This window comes from Patagioenas fasciata, chromosome 1 (assembly GCF_037038585.1).
Source record: "Patagioenas fasciata isolate bPatFas1 chromosome 1, bPatFas1.hap1, whole genome shotgun sequence".
Lineage (NCBI taxonomy): Eukaryota > Metazoa > Chordata > Aves > Columbiformes > Columbidae > Patagioenas > Patagioenas fasciata.
In genome coordinates, this window is record NC_092520.1 from 177,523,958 (window position 1) to 177,543,734 (window position 19,777).

Genomic DNA, 19,777 nt, shown 5'->3' on the forward strand with positions numbered 1-19,777 from the left:
TTACGTGTATTTTCCATGTCAAGTACTGTGCCAGGAGCAATGCCCGGTTCAGAATCACATAATGGAAATTACTTCCATATCTATGACAGCATATCCATCCCACAGCTTTACCAGACATATTGAGTGGTCTACAAGTTGAGTCTGACTGGTGGTCTTTGTTTCTCCACCTAACAGAAACTGAAGGGAGGAGAACTTCCCATGAGGATTCAGGAAAGATGTAGGGCAGAGCCACTGCTACTCATCTCCCCCCTTCAAATGCTCTGCTTTTTCTGAGTGCAGAGAAAAGCCTGTTGCTATAGAAACCAGTTGGGAAAATGTACATTATATCACGTTTTATATATTTTTCCAAGGACACGGTTTAATCTGAGCCTGCCACCGTGTATTTTTACAGAAACAATAATGCTAATAAAACCTCTAGGAGTAATAGTGATTTCAAATAAAATCAAATAATCATCACTTACTTCAAAAACGCCTCTGCCTGTAACCTTCTACCCAGCCAAGACACTGGGCTGGGGCTAGCAAGGCAGCCCACAATATGGTACATGACAGGAGGGTAAATAAGGCAGCAAAAGGTGTGATGAGAGGTGGGGGTTTGGTCCTACACAACAGTAAGTGGTCGCTAACATTTGAGCAAGGACAAAAAAACTAAATAAAATGTCTTCAGATTTGACTTGTGTGTAGAGAAAGGTGAAAGGTACATTTTGTAGCATACACTCTAGCCTATCTTTTCTTTACCCACCCAACCTCCTTTTGCTATCCTACCTTTGTAAGCCCCTTTCTGAAGCTCTTTTCTCTTCTGCTGCCCTTTTAAAACTTATCCCATTATTTCCTACTTGCCTTTGTGATAATAACAAGCCCTTCGGCCTCCCAGACAACCAGACCTATTGCACCCTGGGGTCTCAAGGAGACAATGCTCTTTGTGAGGCTGCACCATGACATCCTCTCTCTAGCATCAGGCTGGCCTGGTGGCAGCAGTCCTCCTGGGGATTCTTCAGAACAGAAGCCTAATTTAGTCCTCTGGATATCAAAATAGGCTTCAGCTTTGCCCTTCCCACCCTAAAGTTATTTTGTAGTTTATTCTTTATTCAGCATGACCACTATTTCCTTCTTGATTTGTACTGATCCTGTGGCTTAATTGGATTTTTGGCATTATTTATAGTAGCTTCTAGAACATGTTAACTTGTAATTTCTTCAGGATGAGGATTTTCTTGCTGTGTAGAGCAATGTACAAAACAAATCTCAGCCCTGTCTTGTTCCAGGGCTTTGACTGATCCTCAGTGACGTATATGTCCCTGCTCTTTGTCCTGAAAGTAAGTACACGAAAAACATCAAGGAGGCTTTGTATCGCTAATGCTAGGCTTTAGATACTGCAGTACAGGACAAGATAGCTATTAGAATAAAGCAACTTAATTATGTTATGTAAGACCAGATAAGGGTACACCTGCTTCCAGCATCTTTACTGGATGGATCCCTTCTTCCAGAGTTGCCCTTAGTGCTGTGCATTTTCATTACCTCTTGTAAGTCACAGCTTCAAGTAAGTTCTGTGCAGGTCCCTTGAATCCCAAGGGAAAAACAAACGAACCCACATAGTTTCTCTTTCCATTGCTTCCAAGGCCTGGCTCTAGGTCTGCTCTGTGCTCCTTTCAGAGTCTCACTGGTCCTTAACACGCATAAGAGTTTCCCATAAAGTCCTTCCCTGCTGTCTTACAGCCAGACACGTTCAGCAGCTACCAGGGAAGAAATTATTTGCCTTTCCTCTTCTTGCCTTACCTTATGCCTCCTGTGCAGACAGGTAGCTTTGCTCTGTTTTCCAGTCCAAGCACTTTTCACAAACCATAATGGCTGCTAACTGTGAATAAACAACTGAGACACATACAGTCTGTTTTAGGGGCTGTAACCACTTCAATATATTAATATTAATAGAATGACTGTAATGATATAATAAAAACAACAAAAAAAATGTCCTCGGGAGCATGATAATCTAACTTCAAAAGCAATTACCATCAGTAACAAAATGCAGAGAGAAGCCTAGGATTACTTTAATAAGATTACCTGCTTATTACCATTTTTTTTTTTTTCTGTGGGTGACTGTAATGCTGCTTCACTTTCACTCCCAGCCAGTTTGTCAGATGTTTCTCACCCTGAGCACTGGCAGACCAGGATGGACACTGAAGCTGGGGCTCAATGGCCTTCCTGTGGAATCCAGCATATCTTTGTGAGCACCTGCTCCTTGGTCTTCAGTCACTTCCACTTTTGCACCCATGTCTCACTGCAACATAATTTTTCAGTGCCTTGCGGCTTCATATCCATGGCAGAAAAGACAAGGAGGAGGACATGGGAGAGTGAGGAAAAGTTGAGGTCTCTGTGGAGGTGGAAGGACAGTAGGGAAAATAATTCAAAGATCAATGTAGTAAGACAAAGACAGAGACTTCATGATTATGGAGGCTTTTAAAAACTTCAGCTGTATCCAGCAGGTGAGGGAGACTGGACATAGGCTCCATAAAGCAACACATCGGCTATAGTGCAGAGAGTTCTCTTCTAGCTTGCTGGAACCCCTTAATCCAGCCAACGTCCAGTGCACTTGCCCTTCTCACTCCCTCTTCAACCCTCCCATGTCACTGTGGCACATGAGTCCCAGAGCTTGATCAATGGCACATTCAATAGTCCTGCACTTGGGTGGAGAGTCTGTAGTGGGGGTATGCATTTGCTCAGGGGGACCAAGACTCACGTGATTGAGAGGTAGAGATGGAGAGACTGCTGAGAACAAGGGATGTTCTCTGCAGAGACCCCATGAAATCGCACCAGGGATGAGCACACCAGCTCTCTGCACGAAGGAGAGAGGGGTCATTTTCTTGTGTTGGAGGCAACATGAGGAAAAGTAACTGCTTCTGCTTCAGAGGATATCTGTATATAGAAGCTGATGTTCAAATAGATAGGATAGCTAGAAAAAAAAAGATAGAAATATGCAGGTGTAGACATGGTTCTGTTCCAGACAAATGTGTTGTCCCTGTTGTCTGGAGGACATAAAACACTCTTCCAGAACTTACTGGAGATCTCATCACCACCCGCAACTCGCTTGCTCAGCTGCACCTGCACAACGAAAAAAATAGGACCACCTTCATTTTTCTTGGAGAAAGTAAAAAAGGACCTGGACAGAGCTAATAAATAAAACACATTTAATCATAAATGATGTACATATGTATAGATAGGGAGAGGGGCATGGTCTGTAAGGTGCTGCCCTGGGAACAGCAATAGAAGTACAGTGTATTTCACCAGTCAATATACAGTACCAATGAAAGGTGAAGCTGATAAATGAACATGGGACTTTGAGTCCCAGAGGCTAATTTTTACAGATGACCATTATTCTTGGTTTCCTGTCAAATTATAACATGAACTAGCTCACAGCTCTACCCAGGACACAACAAGGCAGATACAGTCAAGAACAGAATTCGAGTATGAGGGAGGGACAAGATATCTGAAAGTCACTCTGAGGTATATATAATGTATATACTGTTTTGTACAGTTTTGGGGCCATGCTTTGCCCACAGTTTTGTATTCACACATCTCGTTCCAGTCAGTGAGTGTGGCAAGCTCACATCTGAAAGAATATATTTGGCTTTTGAGGGCATACAGGAGCACACCAAGCAACAAAGCCAGAAGCAGAACAGGGAGAGATTTGAAGACAAGGAAGCCTGGACTGGGCCGAGAAAGGGAAAAAGTGAACAGACGGTCCCAGACTTATCCGACCAGCCAGTTCAGCCCTGTTTGGGCAGCCAGTACAAAACTTCTGGTCTGAAGGACTTCTGCAGTGCAAAGGTTTCCACCAAGGCAACCTTTATCAGACAACACGGAAAGAAATATATTAAATGGCTAGAGGCATGTTAAGAGAAGAAATATGATGGAGCTCACCCTCCAACCATTCATTTCTTGATTTAGAAGGAAAACCTAATCCTTGCCTCTAAAGTGATACAAGCCTACGTATGAATCTGGTCAGTCTTGGCGGATACAGGCAAAGGAAGGATCCATTGCTCTGGTGCTCAGCAAGGCAAAGGGTGGCATTAGTGCCATGGTATATGGAGTCAATGTGACTGCTTTGAGAAACAATATCACACCAGGCTTGTGAAGTAGTCAAATGTATTGGCTTTTTGCAGAACAACTTCACTTTCAATCAATGTACATATTATATAGTTTTACAGATGAAAAACACCTTTCACTATTAGACAGTACACACTGTTTTGATATCAAATGCACTTGCCATCTATTTCTGCTAAGAAACCAACCCCAGACAATAAAAACAATGAATCCCAAATAAAATATATCATACAAAAACCATTCATGTCAATGTCAAATGATAACTGTCCTGGCAAACATAAAATCAAGATCTTCTTAATGCAAGTCTCCTCAGAAGTGAGTTAGTCGTGCCTCTGTATATAAAGTCCGCTCCCAGTCTTGGAAACCTCAGTTAAGACTGCTGCCCTTGGAAATGCAAGTCTCATTTTTTTCAAAGGAGTGCTCCACACATGCATGCACACAGACACACAGAGATACACACACGCACACACACATAACCTTCTCTGTCTTAGCAAAAGTTGCATGCTGGGTGACTAGTAATGCCTTCTGTGCATTTTTCACCTACTTTCTTTGTTAAGACAGGGTTGAAATGTCTTCACTTCTCAGGTCTGTATTCTTTAAACAAAAAGAGAAATGAAGAGGAACTACATTACAAAGACAGAGAAATGTACTTGTATCTCAGGCATTATGATTTTTCCCAGTCATTTACAGGACAATGTTATTTACATTCGTGACTCAGCAGAATCCACAGGAAGAGTTATCCTTTCTCCATGTTGGGTTTTCTTGATGGACCCCGTGAGCCCATTCTGTGCTTTCACGGACTGTTTTTCTCTAAGGCACTGCATGTGGATGATGACTTCAGACAGAAATGCAAGCCTCCTTCACTGGATTGTGCATTTCTCCCTCTCCCTTGACTGACCTTCCCTGAGAACTTTTGATTTTATATACTTCAGGTCACTGTTGACGCTTGGCCGGCGAGCAAAGGGAGAGATCATGCCGTAGGCATCCATGTCCTTGACTCGGCGCATCCGGAAGGATTTCTGTTGGAAGGTGTCACCATACTGGATGGAGATTTTCCTGTGGAGGGCAGGGCTCATCTCATGAGGTAGTTTGGCCATGCTGAAGAGGACATAGAACATCTCATCCACGTTGGTGTTCTTCTTGGCTGAAACTTCAAAGTAAGCACAGTTTTCATCACTGGAGACGAGGTCCTCACCTTCGTCTGAGCGTACCTTGCGGAAGACTTCACTGTGGTCATTTTTGTTGCCACAGATCACCATGGGGAGGTCAGCTGATTCCTTAGTTTTGTTCTTCAGGCAGGATTTGACCTCAAGGATCTGTTTCTGGAGCCTCTTGACCTCATCAAAAGACTCTCTGTTGTCCAAGCTGAATACCAGGATGAAAACATCCCCTGCAATTAAAAAAGAATTAAAGGCTTGTTGGCCGCAGCCTATGTCAGAGGAGCTAATTAAAAAAAAAAAAAAAAAAAAAGCAATAGGCTTATTTGCCATCTCCTCCCCAGATTTCTGTTTGGTCCTTTTGAATCTGTTCACTCATCTGTACTCTAGTTCCAACTCTTCTAATTCAGCTCCCCACACCTTTCTGTAGTGCAACGGAAAAGCCTTTTGGCTATAACATTACTTCAGCTATATCTGATCATGTGTTCCCAGGTTGCACTGGATTTCCAAGTTATTGCTCATTTTACTCTCTTTGTAAACATGTTTCTGTCTCAGCTCTGCTGTGTTGCTTTTCTTTTTCCTTCCTTTCATTTTTATCCATGTGTAAAACACAGCCTGTTCTCACACCAGGAAGAGTGTGAGCTAGCAGCCACTCAGCCTTAGCCTTTGGATTACACAATACACAAAGCAGCACCTGAACTGAAGATTTGCAGCTAGTCAATCCCAAACACTGAAGCCTGGAATGAGAGGTTTCCCAATGTGCAGTGCTCTGTTGTCATTTCATTTGCTCAAGAGAAATGGACCATGGAAAAAAAAAGAAATACATAAACGACACAGATCCCCTGGCATTTCCTTTTGACATTTCCAGACTTACAATTCCTTTTGCAAATATAAAGTAACATAAATTGCCTGTTGAATAACATTCATGTGGAACATGCTAAGAGAGCTTTCAGGGACAAAAACTCACATCCACATCCCAGAAATTGGCCCTAGGACCTTGCTGAATGTGGATGCTAGCCTAGTCAGATGTGAACATCACGTTTCACTGGTTAGCTAAGAGGGTAGATAGCAAATTCAGCAAGTAGGTTTCTTGTGAGTTGTAGCTGAGTATGTCACCACTGTCACTCTCACAGTTAGAGAATACACGCTAGCTCACAACAGAATCTGCTTGACAATGAGAACATACAAAACGTGTCCACCATTTTCCCTTTTTCCTCTTTAATTAATTTGATTAACCATAGATTAAGGAGAAAGAGTAAAAGTAGACCTATCCTTTTACTGGAATACCAAATCAAGGTGGAAATCATGTTGGAACTTTTAGGAACAAAAAATCTGAGATTTTCTTCATTTGCATTCCCTCCCTGTGCATTTTACATTTGTTTTTAATTGCTTGTGTCTTGTAACGACATGCTTATTTTGTCCCTTGCTGCTCTTTATGCCCATGAGATTTTATTCAGCCATTCATTTGTCACTGCAATAAAAATATGGAGCAGGAGGGGAAAGTAGCTGAGGAGGGAAATAAACTAGGGGGTAATCTCAGTTTGGGACTTGTACCCAGTGGATTTCTCCTCTGTGGCTAATGCATTCCCTGTCGTAAATGGTGCATCCTGTTCAGGAAATATCTCTCCAGAGAAATGCATCTTGCAACAGAATCAAGCAGTCCTTTTAGCTGCCTTCTAAGAAAGTCAAAGTCATCTTCAGGCTACAGTTTTCAAGCTACTGTCTATCATTATCATCTTTCACCCACTGTTCTCCATATGCAAACTTCCCCCACTTTCTCACCTGTCAGGATGGAAAGCCTCCTCATAGCAGGGAAAGGGTGATTCCCAGAGGTGTCCAAAATGTCCAGCTGATACATGTCTCCCCGGATATTGTAGACTTTGCGGTGAAAATCCTCAATGGTGGGAGTATATTGGTCCTCAAAGCGTCCATTGAGAAATCGTGAGACAATGGAGCTTTTCCCCACCCTGGACGCTCCCAGCACTACCATGCGGTACGAGTTCTTGGCTGGCACATTCAGGGTGCAGTTTCCACCAGACATGGTCTTCATCATTGCTTGGTCCTGAAAGACAAAATGGCAGTGTTGGAAGAAAGACTAGAAACTATATGGTGGATGGAGTAGGACAGCTCCTTACAAGCTTGTCAAAGAGTGCTCTGGAGAACAGTCCAGGTTAGTTGATCAACGGTTTGTACAGAAATTTTTTCAGCGAAATAATTAATTTTTTCATTCCCATTTCCAGTGACTGTGGACTGTGTCTTTCTTCCTCTCTCTCTCTTTTCTTTTCTTTCTTTCTTTCTTTCTTTCTTTCTTTCTTTCTTTCTTTCTTTCTTTCTTTCTTTCTTTCTTTCTTTCTTTCTTTTTCTTTCTTTCTTTCTTTCTTTCTTTCTTTCTTTCTTTCTTTCTTTCTTTCTTTCTTTCTTTCTTTCTTTCTTTCTTTCTTTCTTTCTCTCTTTCTTTCTTTCTCTCTTTCTCTCTTTCTCTCTTTCTCTCTTTCTCTCTTTCTCTCTTTCTCTCTTTCTCTCTCTCTTTCTCTCTTTCTCTCTTTCTCTCTTTCTCTCTTTCTTTCTCTCTTTCTTTCTCTCTTTCTCTCTTTCTTTCTCTCTTTCTTTCTCTCTTTCTTTCTCTCTTTCTCTCTTTCTCTCTCTCTTTCTTTCTCTCTTTCTCTCTTTCTTTCTCTCTTTCTCTCTCTCTCTCTTTCTCTCTCTCTCTCTTTCTCTCTTTCTCTCTTTCTTTCTCTCTCTTTCTCTCTTTCTCTCTCTCTCTTTCTTTCTCTCTCTCTTTCTCTCTCTCTTTCTCTCTCTTTCCCTCTTTCCCTCTTTCTTTCTTTCTTTCTTTCTTTCTTTCTTTCTTTCTTTCTTTCTTTCTTTCTTTCTTTCTTTCTTTCTTTCTTTCATTTTTCTTTCTCTCTTTCTTTCTCTCTCTCTCTCTTTCTCTCTTTCTTTCTCTTTCTCTCTTTCTCTCTCTCTTTCTTTCTCTCTCTCTCTTTCTCTCTTTCTTTCTCTTTCTCTCTTTCTCTCTTTCTTTCTCTCTTTCTCTCTTTCTTTCTTTCTCTTTCTCTCTCTCTTTCTTTCTCTCTCTCTCTCTCTCTCTCTTTCTCTCTGTCTTTCTCTCTTTCTCTCTTCTTGTAAAGTCACATAAAAATGAAGGTATTTACACTGAAAACAGCATGGTTTTGAATTGTGATTTGCTATTTCCCTTAAACATTAAGCACTAATTTTATCAGCTATGCTTCAACTTAGACAGCAGGTTCCTTCCCACCATTTGCGTCACTTAGACATTACCAGATTTTTCAGTAGAGCTTGATTCTCATTTAGGTACATAAACAAAGAGGTCAGATTTCCCAATATACTACATCAATTGCAGCTGCCATTAGGACCTAGACTGCCTCATTTGGTTGCCTAAATAGGAACTGCACACAGTACTCATTTTGAGATCAACCAAAAGCCAGAGAGAAACAAGAATCATGCTTGACATCAGTGGAAGCTAGACGTGTCAGCAACTTTAAACGGCTGGTGCCATACAACCTCTACTGCTGATGCAGGGACGTCTGAGCCACAAAATGGCACTGGCCAATGACAAATTCTAAGATCTGTGCCTTAAGTGAACTTTTAGAAACCAGATTTTAATTGTGGTGTTTGGACTGGTAGTCTGGGAACTACCTATCAACAAACTGTCAGCATTGCAGTAGGATGGCTGGCAGTGGATGGAGCTGCAGAAGAGTAGATTTCATAGGAGTTTCAGTCTTTATGCATTCACAACTGTTGTGGCCGTCACAGTCTGCACTGGTGCTAAGTACAAGCAGGAGAGAAGATGAAGGGCAGCCATCTTAAATAGCTATTAGACAAGATTTGCAACCCGTGGCAGCTAAAATGAGTCTCGAGACCTTTTTGACATGTTAACATAGCACTAAGATGCACAAGAGACTTTTTCATGTACCAGTTCAAATAATTGTGTGCTGTAAGGAAAAATATAACCGCTGTGTGGGGAAAGCTAACTGTTAAAGCAAAGAAGGTGCATTTTTGACAGAGTTTATTTTGGTTACTAGGATCTCATTAAAGAATAATCAAGTTCCCACTGTGCCGTTTATTTAACTTAGGTGTTGTTTATTTAATAGTACAATGTGGGTACTTTATGTACACTCAAAGTTCATTTCTGGGGCCAGATCTGGATTCCTGTCTTTGCGAGTGAATTTTATCTCCCATGCTTTTATGTAGCTGACACTTATCTCAGTCAAAAGCTTAAAATCTCTTACTTTGTTTAACATGTGCTAAGCACCAAAGCAGCAGTGAAGATACGGTCACTGCTAAATAAAGAAGTCTCTGGAATCCTGATCCATCATCATTAGAAGCGCTGTGCTACAGCCCAAGGCAACAGCAAAACACTACTATTTATTATTATTGCTGTAATTTGCTGCACACCAACAGCACATTTAGCCCTATCTGACGCACAGAAGAAAATGCAATGCTTTCCTCAGAGTAGCTTACACTCTGAATTACATTCAGTGGGCAAGACAGCCCAATATTAGAGCCAGACAGTAATGTCAGAACGTAACTTTGGATAGATACACACATGCGGCGTTATGGTATGGCTGAGATTGCTGTGGTGAGAATGACAGCAAGGACCACACCTGATATTTGGACTGGACCCTGTGTTTTATTTAGAACAAGACCCATCTCCAACAGTGCAGAAACACCAAATGAAATCTCTGAAACAACACTGCCATGTACACTGGGTCAGCCCTCTCCTACATAGCCGGTCAATGCTGTCTTGCATTCATGGGCAGACAAATGGTGACAGATCTGCTTTGGGAAGCTTCCTTTCACCCTCTTGGGTTTTTTTTGTTTTTTTTTTTTTTTAGCTGATGGTTAAGCAAGGAGACAGCTTTTGTGAGAAAAACTGTGAACTTCTCTACAGCCCAGGTTCAGTATTCAGAAATTAGCCAGCTCTTTGGCCTGGGACGTACCAGTGTAGCTGAATGAGGGCAAGTGAACGGTGCTGATTCTCACCTGCTGAAGACTGGTTTTCTACAACTTGGTGCAGCCGTATCTGGGAATGAGCACAGTTACGCTTTTTAAGCAAATGCCTTATATGTCCTGTACAGAATGTGCATGCTGGGAGACCAGATCCTGGCCAGAATCTTTACAAGCCAAAATCCTACAAGTTACACTGCTGACTGACAGGTAACTGCTGAGCTGCTGGTGTTAAGAGAAACTCCCACCACACAGCAAAGGAGGTGGTCTGTGTCACTGCAGTTGCTTGGAGGGTTATTTTTTGCATCTTTAGTGCAAGAGGCACTTCTGTCCTCCACCTTGAAATCAATTTGATGGCTTTGAACCTCAGTTAATGTCACTATACACTGAACAGCTTGGAGAAGGAATTGTCACTACAGCTACCCACAGATGGGGAGAATAAGGCACAGGGAAGCTGAGTGATCATCCAAGGTCAAACAAATAGGAATAATGAGTAGACTCCAGGACTCCTACCTTTCAAACTCTTTCTTCTTCCCACCTTTCCTCACCCTTGCATTTCTGGTCATTAAATGACACTGCCCCCCACCCCCACCAAAGGCAAAATCCTCAAAGGCAAAATCCTGTGTCCAGACACATGCTCATTTCAGGATGCTTTTCCCCGAGGATATAGATGTGCTGAAAGGGAAGAAGGGATGTGGGGACATGGGGATTTTAATGTATTAAATACTCACTTTATGATGTCCTTGTTCTACCAACCAAAGCATTCAGTCAACAGGACTCTTGTGCTTTCCTGACTGCATTTAATTTCACACAAAGTCAAAAGATGCTTTTCAGCAGTTTGATTCATGAGGTTGCCACTCATCTCCTCACCTTTGCTGCAAATCTGACTCAGAGCGTGCCGTTGAACTGGGAGCTTATATTTATGTTTTGTGCTCTCTCTTCCTATCCCCCCACTGCAGTTTTTCTCCAGTTCAATACAATCTGTTCTATTCCCTCCTCAGAAAGGAATGAAACTTCAGCCTTCACACCCAGGGGCGGGGTGGGGGCAGCACAAGAACTCATACATTGAAAAAAGATTAGAGCCAGAAGAAAGGAAACAGAAAGAGACCACATGTTCGTGTACTAAATAAAGCAAAATCAATCAGAAGGGAATGAGGAGACAAACAGCCTCCAGCTGGCTTTAATCTACATCTTTTCCTTCCAGTTTATTAAATGCTTAAGCATAGATTAATTCCCAGTGGTACCTTCTGCTATGTGCACTGGCTTGATGCTATAAACTTTACATTAGTATTCTTAGATTTGTACAGCACAGGAACTTAAAAATGTCATAGAAATGTGGGCAGTGAGCGTTACCTCCACTTAATAAACGGAAAGGCTCATATGCCCAGACAGAGCTGAAATAGTTGTCCAAAATCAACATTAAATCCGCTTCTTTTGACTCCCTGTGTAATTTTCTACATGCTAACCACCACTGCTTGTTTCGTAGGCAGACATCAGAGTGAATGACAATGCACCTGTTTTTGCACGTTCTGAAGACCACTTGTCTGGGTCCAGCAAGTTAGTGACAAATTTGATCCTGAGCATCTGGAGAGAGATATCTAAGGAAGACATTCTCCATTCTAACTGCCTAGAGCTTTTACACCTTAGTTTCCATCCTCCTATCAGGGCATATGCTCCCTACCACTCCCTATCCGTGAACAGACTTTTGAATTATCTCTCTTGCACTCCACAGTCTTCAGCTACTGTTTGTGTCTTTGTTTGCATCCCAGTGTAATTCACTGCATCCAGCTAAAAAGGACATAGACAGACGCAAACTATTCCATGCACAACAAACCTGCCACTTGTTAATCACTGCTAGTATCCCCATAATTTTCATGCACCCCACAATCACTACCATGGGATGTTATTTCCTACTTCCATCCCAAACTCCATGTTACTTTCTTACCTCTCCTTGGAGGAGCAGTCCTGGGTCTTGATGCAGTCTGATGAAGCTGACAATTTTGATCAGAGGCGTCTGCTGCTGCAAAAGGCTGTTGTTCTGTGGACCCCACGTTGCTTGCTCTGGGCTCAGTTCTTCACCAGTATTTCCCAGAAACTTAGCAGCACTGGGAAGGACTGCAGGGCTCCAGAGGGCATTCCCCCATGGATGTTAAGTACTGGATCAGGCGACCAACATGGGATGAAGAAGGGTCTCAGAAGCAGTGACAGCTTTTTCCTATAGTGAGATGAGCTCCTCCTCACAGCCTCAGTTTGAGAGAAGGAGAGGCAGAGTCTCTCCCACTCTCACTGGCTTTTCTTTCAAGTTGTGCTTTGTAGGCTCTGCAGGGGATGAAGGGTCTCTGGAGTGACACCTGGTCGTGCAGGGTCCTGGGTGCATCCACTGGCTGACCCTGCCTCTACACCGCCTCAGATCCGGTGGGGAAAAATCAGTGGGGGCATGGAAGTTGTCTACAGTGAACCTACGCTTCCCCAGGTCTTGCCCAGCACAACCCCCCTCCACGAGCTTCTTTTCTTCTGGTCTGAGATTTGCTTTAAAATGTTCTCTTTCTAGGACAGAAGGGGCTTTTCTTTACATTCGCCAATTAAATCTTTCTCCTTCCCTCCCTGCTTTTCTCCCTCTCGCTCTCACAACTACTGGCAAATTGCAGATTTTCCTTCTGTAGGACTCACAGATAATTGGCTCAACTCCTCCCTTGAAGTCAGTGTCAGACACAGGGGAAGGAGGGGTGCTGAGGGGGTGGGATTTTGTGCCTATTGAAAAAAATCTTTTTTTCCCCTAAACAGAAAGTTCACATGCATTGCAGACTGTACATTCCTCTCTTTCCACCAGAGACCTGTATGTATGCCTGTGTGGGAAATGAGTTAGAGTATGTGTAAGAGATATACACAGAGACTTCACTTACTTTGCAAGCTGTAAATTCATAAGCTATTTCTAAAGGCTGTATACTCCGTGCTGATCTTTTCTGCTAGCCAGAAGTGGACTGACTCATTTCCCAAGTAGGGGCTTTCTGTCCATAATTCCTATAATTCTTTTGCCGTATGGAATCTATTCTCCTGTTTCCTCAACCTCAAAGACATTATGATTGCTGGTTGGTTTGATTAACAAATAAGAACAACGTGTAACTGCTGTTTTTTCATTCATATTTAAATAAATTAAAAACTAAACCACAGCTGAGTAATAAAAATGTTAAAAAAAAGGCAAACAAATGGAAAGTGTGGAGGAACGAGAGTCAGAAAAAGAAGAGAAAAAAAGAAAAATTAGGGTGAAAATTAAGGAGTTTGTTAAACCCCAAGTGAAAAATCATGTTTGCAGTTTATTTCACTGTTTATTGACTGCAATTTTTCCTCCTTTTTGAGATGAAGCCATAGTTTAGATCTACAAGTCTGTTTTAAAAGATGCCAAAAAGATTGATTTTGAAAGATCTGAAATGAAATATTTTGGCATTTTCCACTTAAAACTCCTAATCAGAGGAAAACAAAACCAAAGCAAAACAAAAGGAAAAAAAATGCTTTGAGATTTTCAAGATATTTTGACAACAAGAAAGTGGAAGGGAGGCATGATCTCCCAAATCCAAATATAGTTTCTGGTCTTCCACAATTCTCTCTCTTTTTCTTTGAGCAAATTGACTCTTCAGTGAACACAAAGATTCCTTCAACTATGTTGTCTCTTTTGTCTCCAGACTCCCCCGAACAGTTCCAGCAGCTTTTGAGGAACTCCTTAGATGCTTTGCTTTTCCTCCTTCTTCTTCTCCAAACAGAAGGAGGTTTCTGTTGCCACCTCCAGAGTAACGCTTCCCTCCATCAGCAGCCACCAGCAGCCTTTGAGGAGTGTGCCGTGGATGCTGCAGCCACATGGTCTGACAAGTCTGTACGTCTCTCTGCGCCAATGGACTTTGACAAACACAACACAGGCTATGAGATGGGTCCTGCTGTAGCCATCTGTGAGAAGCAGCAGCTCCCAGTAAGGTCAGCCCTGGGCAGGAGCTGGTTTTGGGGCCCCCAGCCTAACACAAAGGCAAAACACCACTGATCACGTTTGGGAAGCAGCAGCTTCTGGCTTCCTCCAAATGCAGATAACTTTAGATTTGGGAAGGAAGAGCATGGCTTGGCACAGCACCGTTGGAACACCACTGGCTTCTTCCAAGGGGTAGTGAACTGGTAATGGACCATGACATAAACTCAGCTCTTAGATGACAACACCAGGACTCCGTTGTCAGCTCCTGAGCTTTTTGTCTTTGACAAAAAGTAGGGGAGTATTTTTATGGCTGAGACAAATTTTTGAAAGAAGATACGATGCTTTCCGTTCCTAAGTCATTGATTGAGATCAAACCTGGACCAAAAGCTAACAACTTTGGTGTCCGGTCAACTACCTGTGTAGCTTATATCCAATTGGAGTGATCAGTATCCTGGTATCATGGCCATGAGAGGAATTGCTGCAAAAATCAACCAAGTCAAGTCCTGTAATGCTACTGAGGAAAAACTCCTCTTTCATCCCTATAGCTCACATGTTGAATGTATGGGTCCTCTGCCAAAAAAGAGAGAAGTGTAGTCATTGTGGAGGCATCTCATCAGCCTGGAATCTCAGCCTACTCAAGCTCTTTTGTAAACCAAATGCAAAACTCCTGCCTGGCTGGCTTCACCAAGCCCAAACTCCCACTCAGCTGTCTTCTCCAGCATTTAAAGTAGCCAGTTGAGTTCCCCAAATTACATCAAAATAAAATAGGAACATACTTGACTAGGCACCTTGGCTTTGTTTGAACACTTAGCAAACAGAATAAATTACTTTTGAAGTAAGCCTTTGAAAGATAATTGCTAACTATGAGCCTTCAGAGGCTCAAGAGACATTGCTGTGGATTTTTAGGTTGGGGTTTGTTGCATCATTTTTTTCTGATGTGCTCCCAGTTCAAGAGCTGACAAGAAGCTAGGCTTTTTTGCCTTCCCTCAGGGCTCAGGAGACCAGAGCTCGAGAAATCCCTGCTTTTCCAAAGACATCCTGAGGTTCTGATGCAGAAGTTATATCTGCCCCCATCTGAGAAACAGAGATGGCAGCACTTCTGCTTTTAGGGTTATAAAGGCAATAAGTGGATCAGAGAGACGAAGTCACTGCCAAAACAAGATAAAAAGTTCCCAGTCTCAGCAGTTTCCTCTGGTTAGTCAGAGACCATCAGCCTTTCTTAGAGTTTACAGATATTTACCAATTTAAAAGCCAGGCTTACAATGAATTACTCTCTGGAGGCATTTCTCCCTCCTACTCTTTCAGTCCAGAAAGAAAGCCTAAATGAGGTTTTTATCTGGTTAAGGCTGTCTCAGAGGATGTGACTGCAGAGAACCACCATTGTGAGGGGCTGTGCCTGCCTTGCTGGGTGACACTGACCATGGCTTGTGGTGCAGTCCTCGAGTCCGGGTGTCCAGTGTGAGAGACAAGAGAAACATCATCAACTGAACATCATGGTTTATATGGGATTAACTGAAAACAAATGACCTTGGTCTGCCAGCTTATCCACGAGGCTGCCTCAGCTGTGGAAGGTGCTGCCGATGGTACAGCTGTGGCTAGTGGACAAGACAGCTGTGATGATTTTGGCTCTACCTAGACTGTGGGTAAGCAGAGAGGGAGGATTTGAGAGGACAAGTCAAGGGAAAGATTGCAGGGAGAGGCTGGGTAAAAAGAAGGACAGAAGAATGGCTAGAGACAAGGGGAAAATACCGCTGCCGTGTGTTGCTCTGACCACCTGGCTCCAAATGGTGTTGAAGACATAAAGTGAAGTGACTTGCTCTGTAGTGGGACACACAAGCAATGTAACTGTTCCTCAGACCCCTCAGAACAGTGTCTTCTTCTCTGCAGAAGGTGCATCTCCGAGGCAGTACACACACTGACTGCCCCTACACCAGGATCTGGGGGAGTGTGGGTTCATAGGGCAGAAGTGTCACCATCATGAGTAACTTGTACCTTCTGCAGCTCCATGTACCAGTTGTGGCTGGAGACAGAGGCTGGTGTGGGGGGCTGATGCAGCAGGACCAGTCTGTTTCTCTCCACCTTAAGGCGAATGACAGAAGTGACAATCATGCCACTCAGCTCTGGTCAGAATTAGTTCAAGACAAAAGATGTTCCAAGGCTTTTGTCTCCTCTTCAAAAGCAAATGCAACAGAGATTAAATATTTAAACCAGCTTTTCTTTCTCATTCCCCTTTCATTTTCACTCCCCTAATTCAGTAAAGCAGGCTCATTCCACCCCCTCACCTTCCCTCCCTGCCTCCCACATTCATTTCTCCTGCTTGGTGCCCCTCCCTTCAAGCCATGCTGAAAAGTTAGTGTTCAGGAGTCAGTAAACTGCAGGTACCAAACCATATTCTGTACAGCAAGTAGAGGAGCAGCCACAAGTATTACTGATCCTGCACTACCTGCACCCCCTGGGCATCTAAACTCAATGAAGGGCTCTCCAGGGGTGTTACAATGACTGGAAAAATAAGTAATGATCATCAGTTACGAGTAAGAACAGTGATACTTGGGAGAATACAGCTGGAGAAGGCATACATTTGAGAAAGTGCTGGTATGACATATTCCTGGTCCTGTCACAGAATTTGTGTATGACCGTAATTTCTAAGCATCCCTGGGTGTAAAATGGGTTAATACTATTTACTGAGACCCCTGCAAAATGGAAAAGCATTGCTTTGCTGTGAAAAATGTCTAAGTCACCTCTTATTTGCTGCATTAGCTGTGAATCATTTTTAATTAAGTTATCATGAAACATTTTTGAGAAAAGACTGCATTTCTAGTCCCCCTCCTTTCCTTTTACCACTGACTCAACAGGTCCAGATTTCCTCACCAGACATGCAAGCACCCTTTCATTTTCATTCCACTGTTTAAATTTTTTAAAACTTTCACCATCTTTGAAAAATCACTAAGAATCAAAATTAAAGCTTAAAAAAACCCCAACCCATTATTCAAAAAAAGCTTCAGGGTAGAACATGGAGGGAAAAAATACTCAAAGTGTACAATAAATTTCTCTACCCTTAGTGAATACCAAGGCTGGTTATTATAGTCTCTTACACCGTGATAGAAGAAAAGCAGCTCTCACCACATCCATCTGTGTAACCTATGATCCTGCTGGTGGGGAAGGAGAAGTCACGCACTCACCTGACAGGGACACCGAGTGCTGTGTCAGCCTTTCAGGGAGGAGTGGGCGTTCATACCATCATGACTTTCAGTCTCTGCTCAGCATCCCATTTCTTTTAAATGCTCCTGGGCCCTGTGTCCAGACAGGTAACTGCACACCTGGGAGAGAGCCAATGCACATCACTCCTGTTGAATAATGCTGGAGTGAAGGGGTTCATTCAAAAAGTCCCCAAAGCTCTCCTTGGGCTGACAGCATCCTTGTGCTTCCAAAAGAAAGAAAGGGAAATCATCCCTTTGTGGCCCTAGCTGTATCCCCACTGCTGTTACTTGGCTCCTCAAGATGTGCTCTTACTTGTCCTCTTCTATCACGCATTCTGACCCTCTTTACCAGGGCTGATAATTGTCCCTGGAAGATTTTTACCTGCGATGAGAATATGAACAACTAAGGAGAGCAGAGAAGGAGGAGTTGGCAGAAGATTGAAGAGGACTGGGGAGGAGACCTATGTAAGTCTTCACAGAAAAATCTCTAATCAAAAGCACAATGAAGGCTTATCAGATACAGCTGAAAACAAAGACAAAACAAATGGCATAGGAACAAGAAGAGATGCATGAAAACCACATGAAACAGAGACTGACAAGCCAGAGCCCCCGCAGCAGACATGGTGCTGCCTGTTGACCAGCTATACTCTTTTGGTCTCCATTAAGAGGTGGCTATTACAAGTCTGGGTCTGACCACTGTATCTGGGATCAGCTGGGTCCGTATAAACACTCCTATTCAGAAGCCCTCCTCACCTTGTAAGCTGTCAAGTGCAAAAAGTTGCTTCTCTAAGGATTTGGTTTCTCACATTCACTCATACTCCACCAACACTTTCCACCTACACCTCTGCCTCCAGAAAAAATGGATTAATTGACCTGTAAAACCCGACTATCTTTACAGGTATGTCCCTCTAGCACAACTCTGCCAACACTGTTATCTTTTTATGCCTGGGAGACAGGATTCTCTAAATCACAGAATCATAGAATGTCGTGAGTTGGAAGGGACCCAAAAGGATCATCGAGTCCAACTCATGTTCCTGCATAGGACAATGTTAAAATTCACACTATTTGTCTGAGGGTGTTGTCCAGTCACTTCTTGAACATTTTCAGGCTTGAAGCCATGTGGATGGACTGCGCAACCTTGAGCTGATGGCTCAGATGATTCCTTTGGTTGTCTTCTTGGAGCCAGAGTCTGAGCACCAAAGCTGTCTGCTACTAAGTGATCTTCTTGGGTTGCCACCCCGAAGCTTCATAGTGGCTCCAGCTCCATCTCTGCATGATTCCGCACAGGTTTTACTTGGCACTTGGTTTCATCATGGTTACTTACAGGAAGAAAAACAGCAACATGGTGATGCTCTGTGCGAATCAGGGCTCTTTGTCCTCATACTGGGTTAACTGTTTCTGGCCCTCCTGTACCTACAGAACCAGTCCTATGCTAGAGCTTGAGGAATTACAGCACTTGTTCTTTTTTTACTGCTTCTCTCATTAAGAAAATAAGGAAGTTTCAGGGACTGAAAGATAACTCATTCCTTTGATTTGAGAGATATTATATACCTTTATTTATAATCAAAGGAAGCCAGTGAATGAGAACAGTTTCAAAGGAAAGAAGAGGTGAGAATGACAGATCGTTCTTTTATATTTCTTTTTGTTCTTGTTCTATTTCCCCCCTCTCAGAGTACTGCAATCATGTACTCAAGATGCAAAGTGAAATCCATTATAGTAATAATGATAATAATATGTACTCTTAGTGTAACATTTTTGCTAATATCTCCACATGTTCTTCAAATATCAAGGAAGCCAGGCTCAGTCCCTCTTATGGAGCAGGAACATAAATATTTTTGCAGCTCACAAATGGAAAAACTGAATGTGCATACAGGTTTTAAGCAGTTAGTCCCAGGTGACTGAGAATGAACGTCTCCAGACATGAGCTCCCTCTGCTCACCCTCCAAACTAAACGGGAAAGCGAGCAGCCATTGCTAATGAGCTGTTGAGCATGAGTTAAATGGTGCTGTTGTGAGACTACATAGCTTTTGGGCAGCTCAGAGCAGAACGAGTTGTATCTGTCTGCAAAGGGCCACACAAATAACAGCCTGCAGGCTGCAGAACTGGAAATAAGAGTCCTCATCTCCTCGTCCACAGTCCTGGGCATCAGCTGTACGGCCAGGAGGTGACAGAGCACACAGAGCTGTGTGTATAACAACCACTCGCTGCAGAGTACCAAAACCTTCCAGGGAAATATAGTTAATGGACATGTCGATAATCTCATCTGTGTCCTTGAAAGGAAGCAGAGCACAAAACAGCTTTGGCCCAGTTTTTAAGAGGCAGTATTACCTCCTACCATTTATCCACAAATATATGTCAGGTCCTCAAAATCATGAAACAGACTTAAAAACTGAAAGATGAAAACT

The 19,777-nt window shown here is 42.8% G+C and overlaps 1 protein-coding gene across 1 annotated transcript; it reads right to left on the reverse strand.

Annotated features, from left to right (window-relative positions):
- Positions 1-3,159: 3,159 nt before the first annotated feature.
- RASD2 (RASD family member 2) lies at positions 3,160-12,879 on the reverse strand. Its single transcript, XM_065862693.2, has 3 exons — positions 12,166-12,879; positions 7,032-7,311; positions 3,160-5,482 (listed from the first exon to the last, which is right to left on the reverse strand). The coding sequence occupies exons 2-3, from the start codon at positions 7,300-7,302 to the stop codon at positions 4,953-4,955; spliced, it is 801 nt and encodes a 266-aa protein (XP_065718765.1). The 5' UTR covers positions 7,303-7,311; positions 12,166-12,879; the 3' UTR covers positions 3,160-4,952.
- Positions 12,880-19,777: the final 6,898 nt, after the last annotated feature.

What these genes read in the sequence shown, in the direction of transcription:
- RASD2 (XM_065862693.2), bottom strand. Translation starts at nt 7,302, where the DNA reads ATGATGAAGACCATGTCTGGTGGAAACTGCACCCTGAATGTGCCAGCC. An exon ending in GAGGCTTTCCATCCTGACAG is followed by an intron (nt 5,483 to 7,031) that starts GTGAGAAAGTGG and finishes TTTTAATTGCAG; the next exon opens with GGGATGTTTTCATCCTGGTA.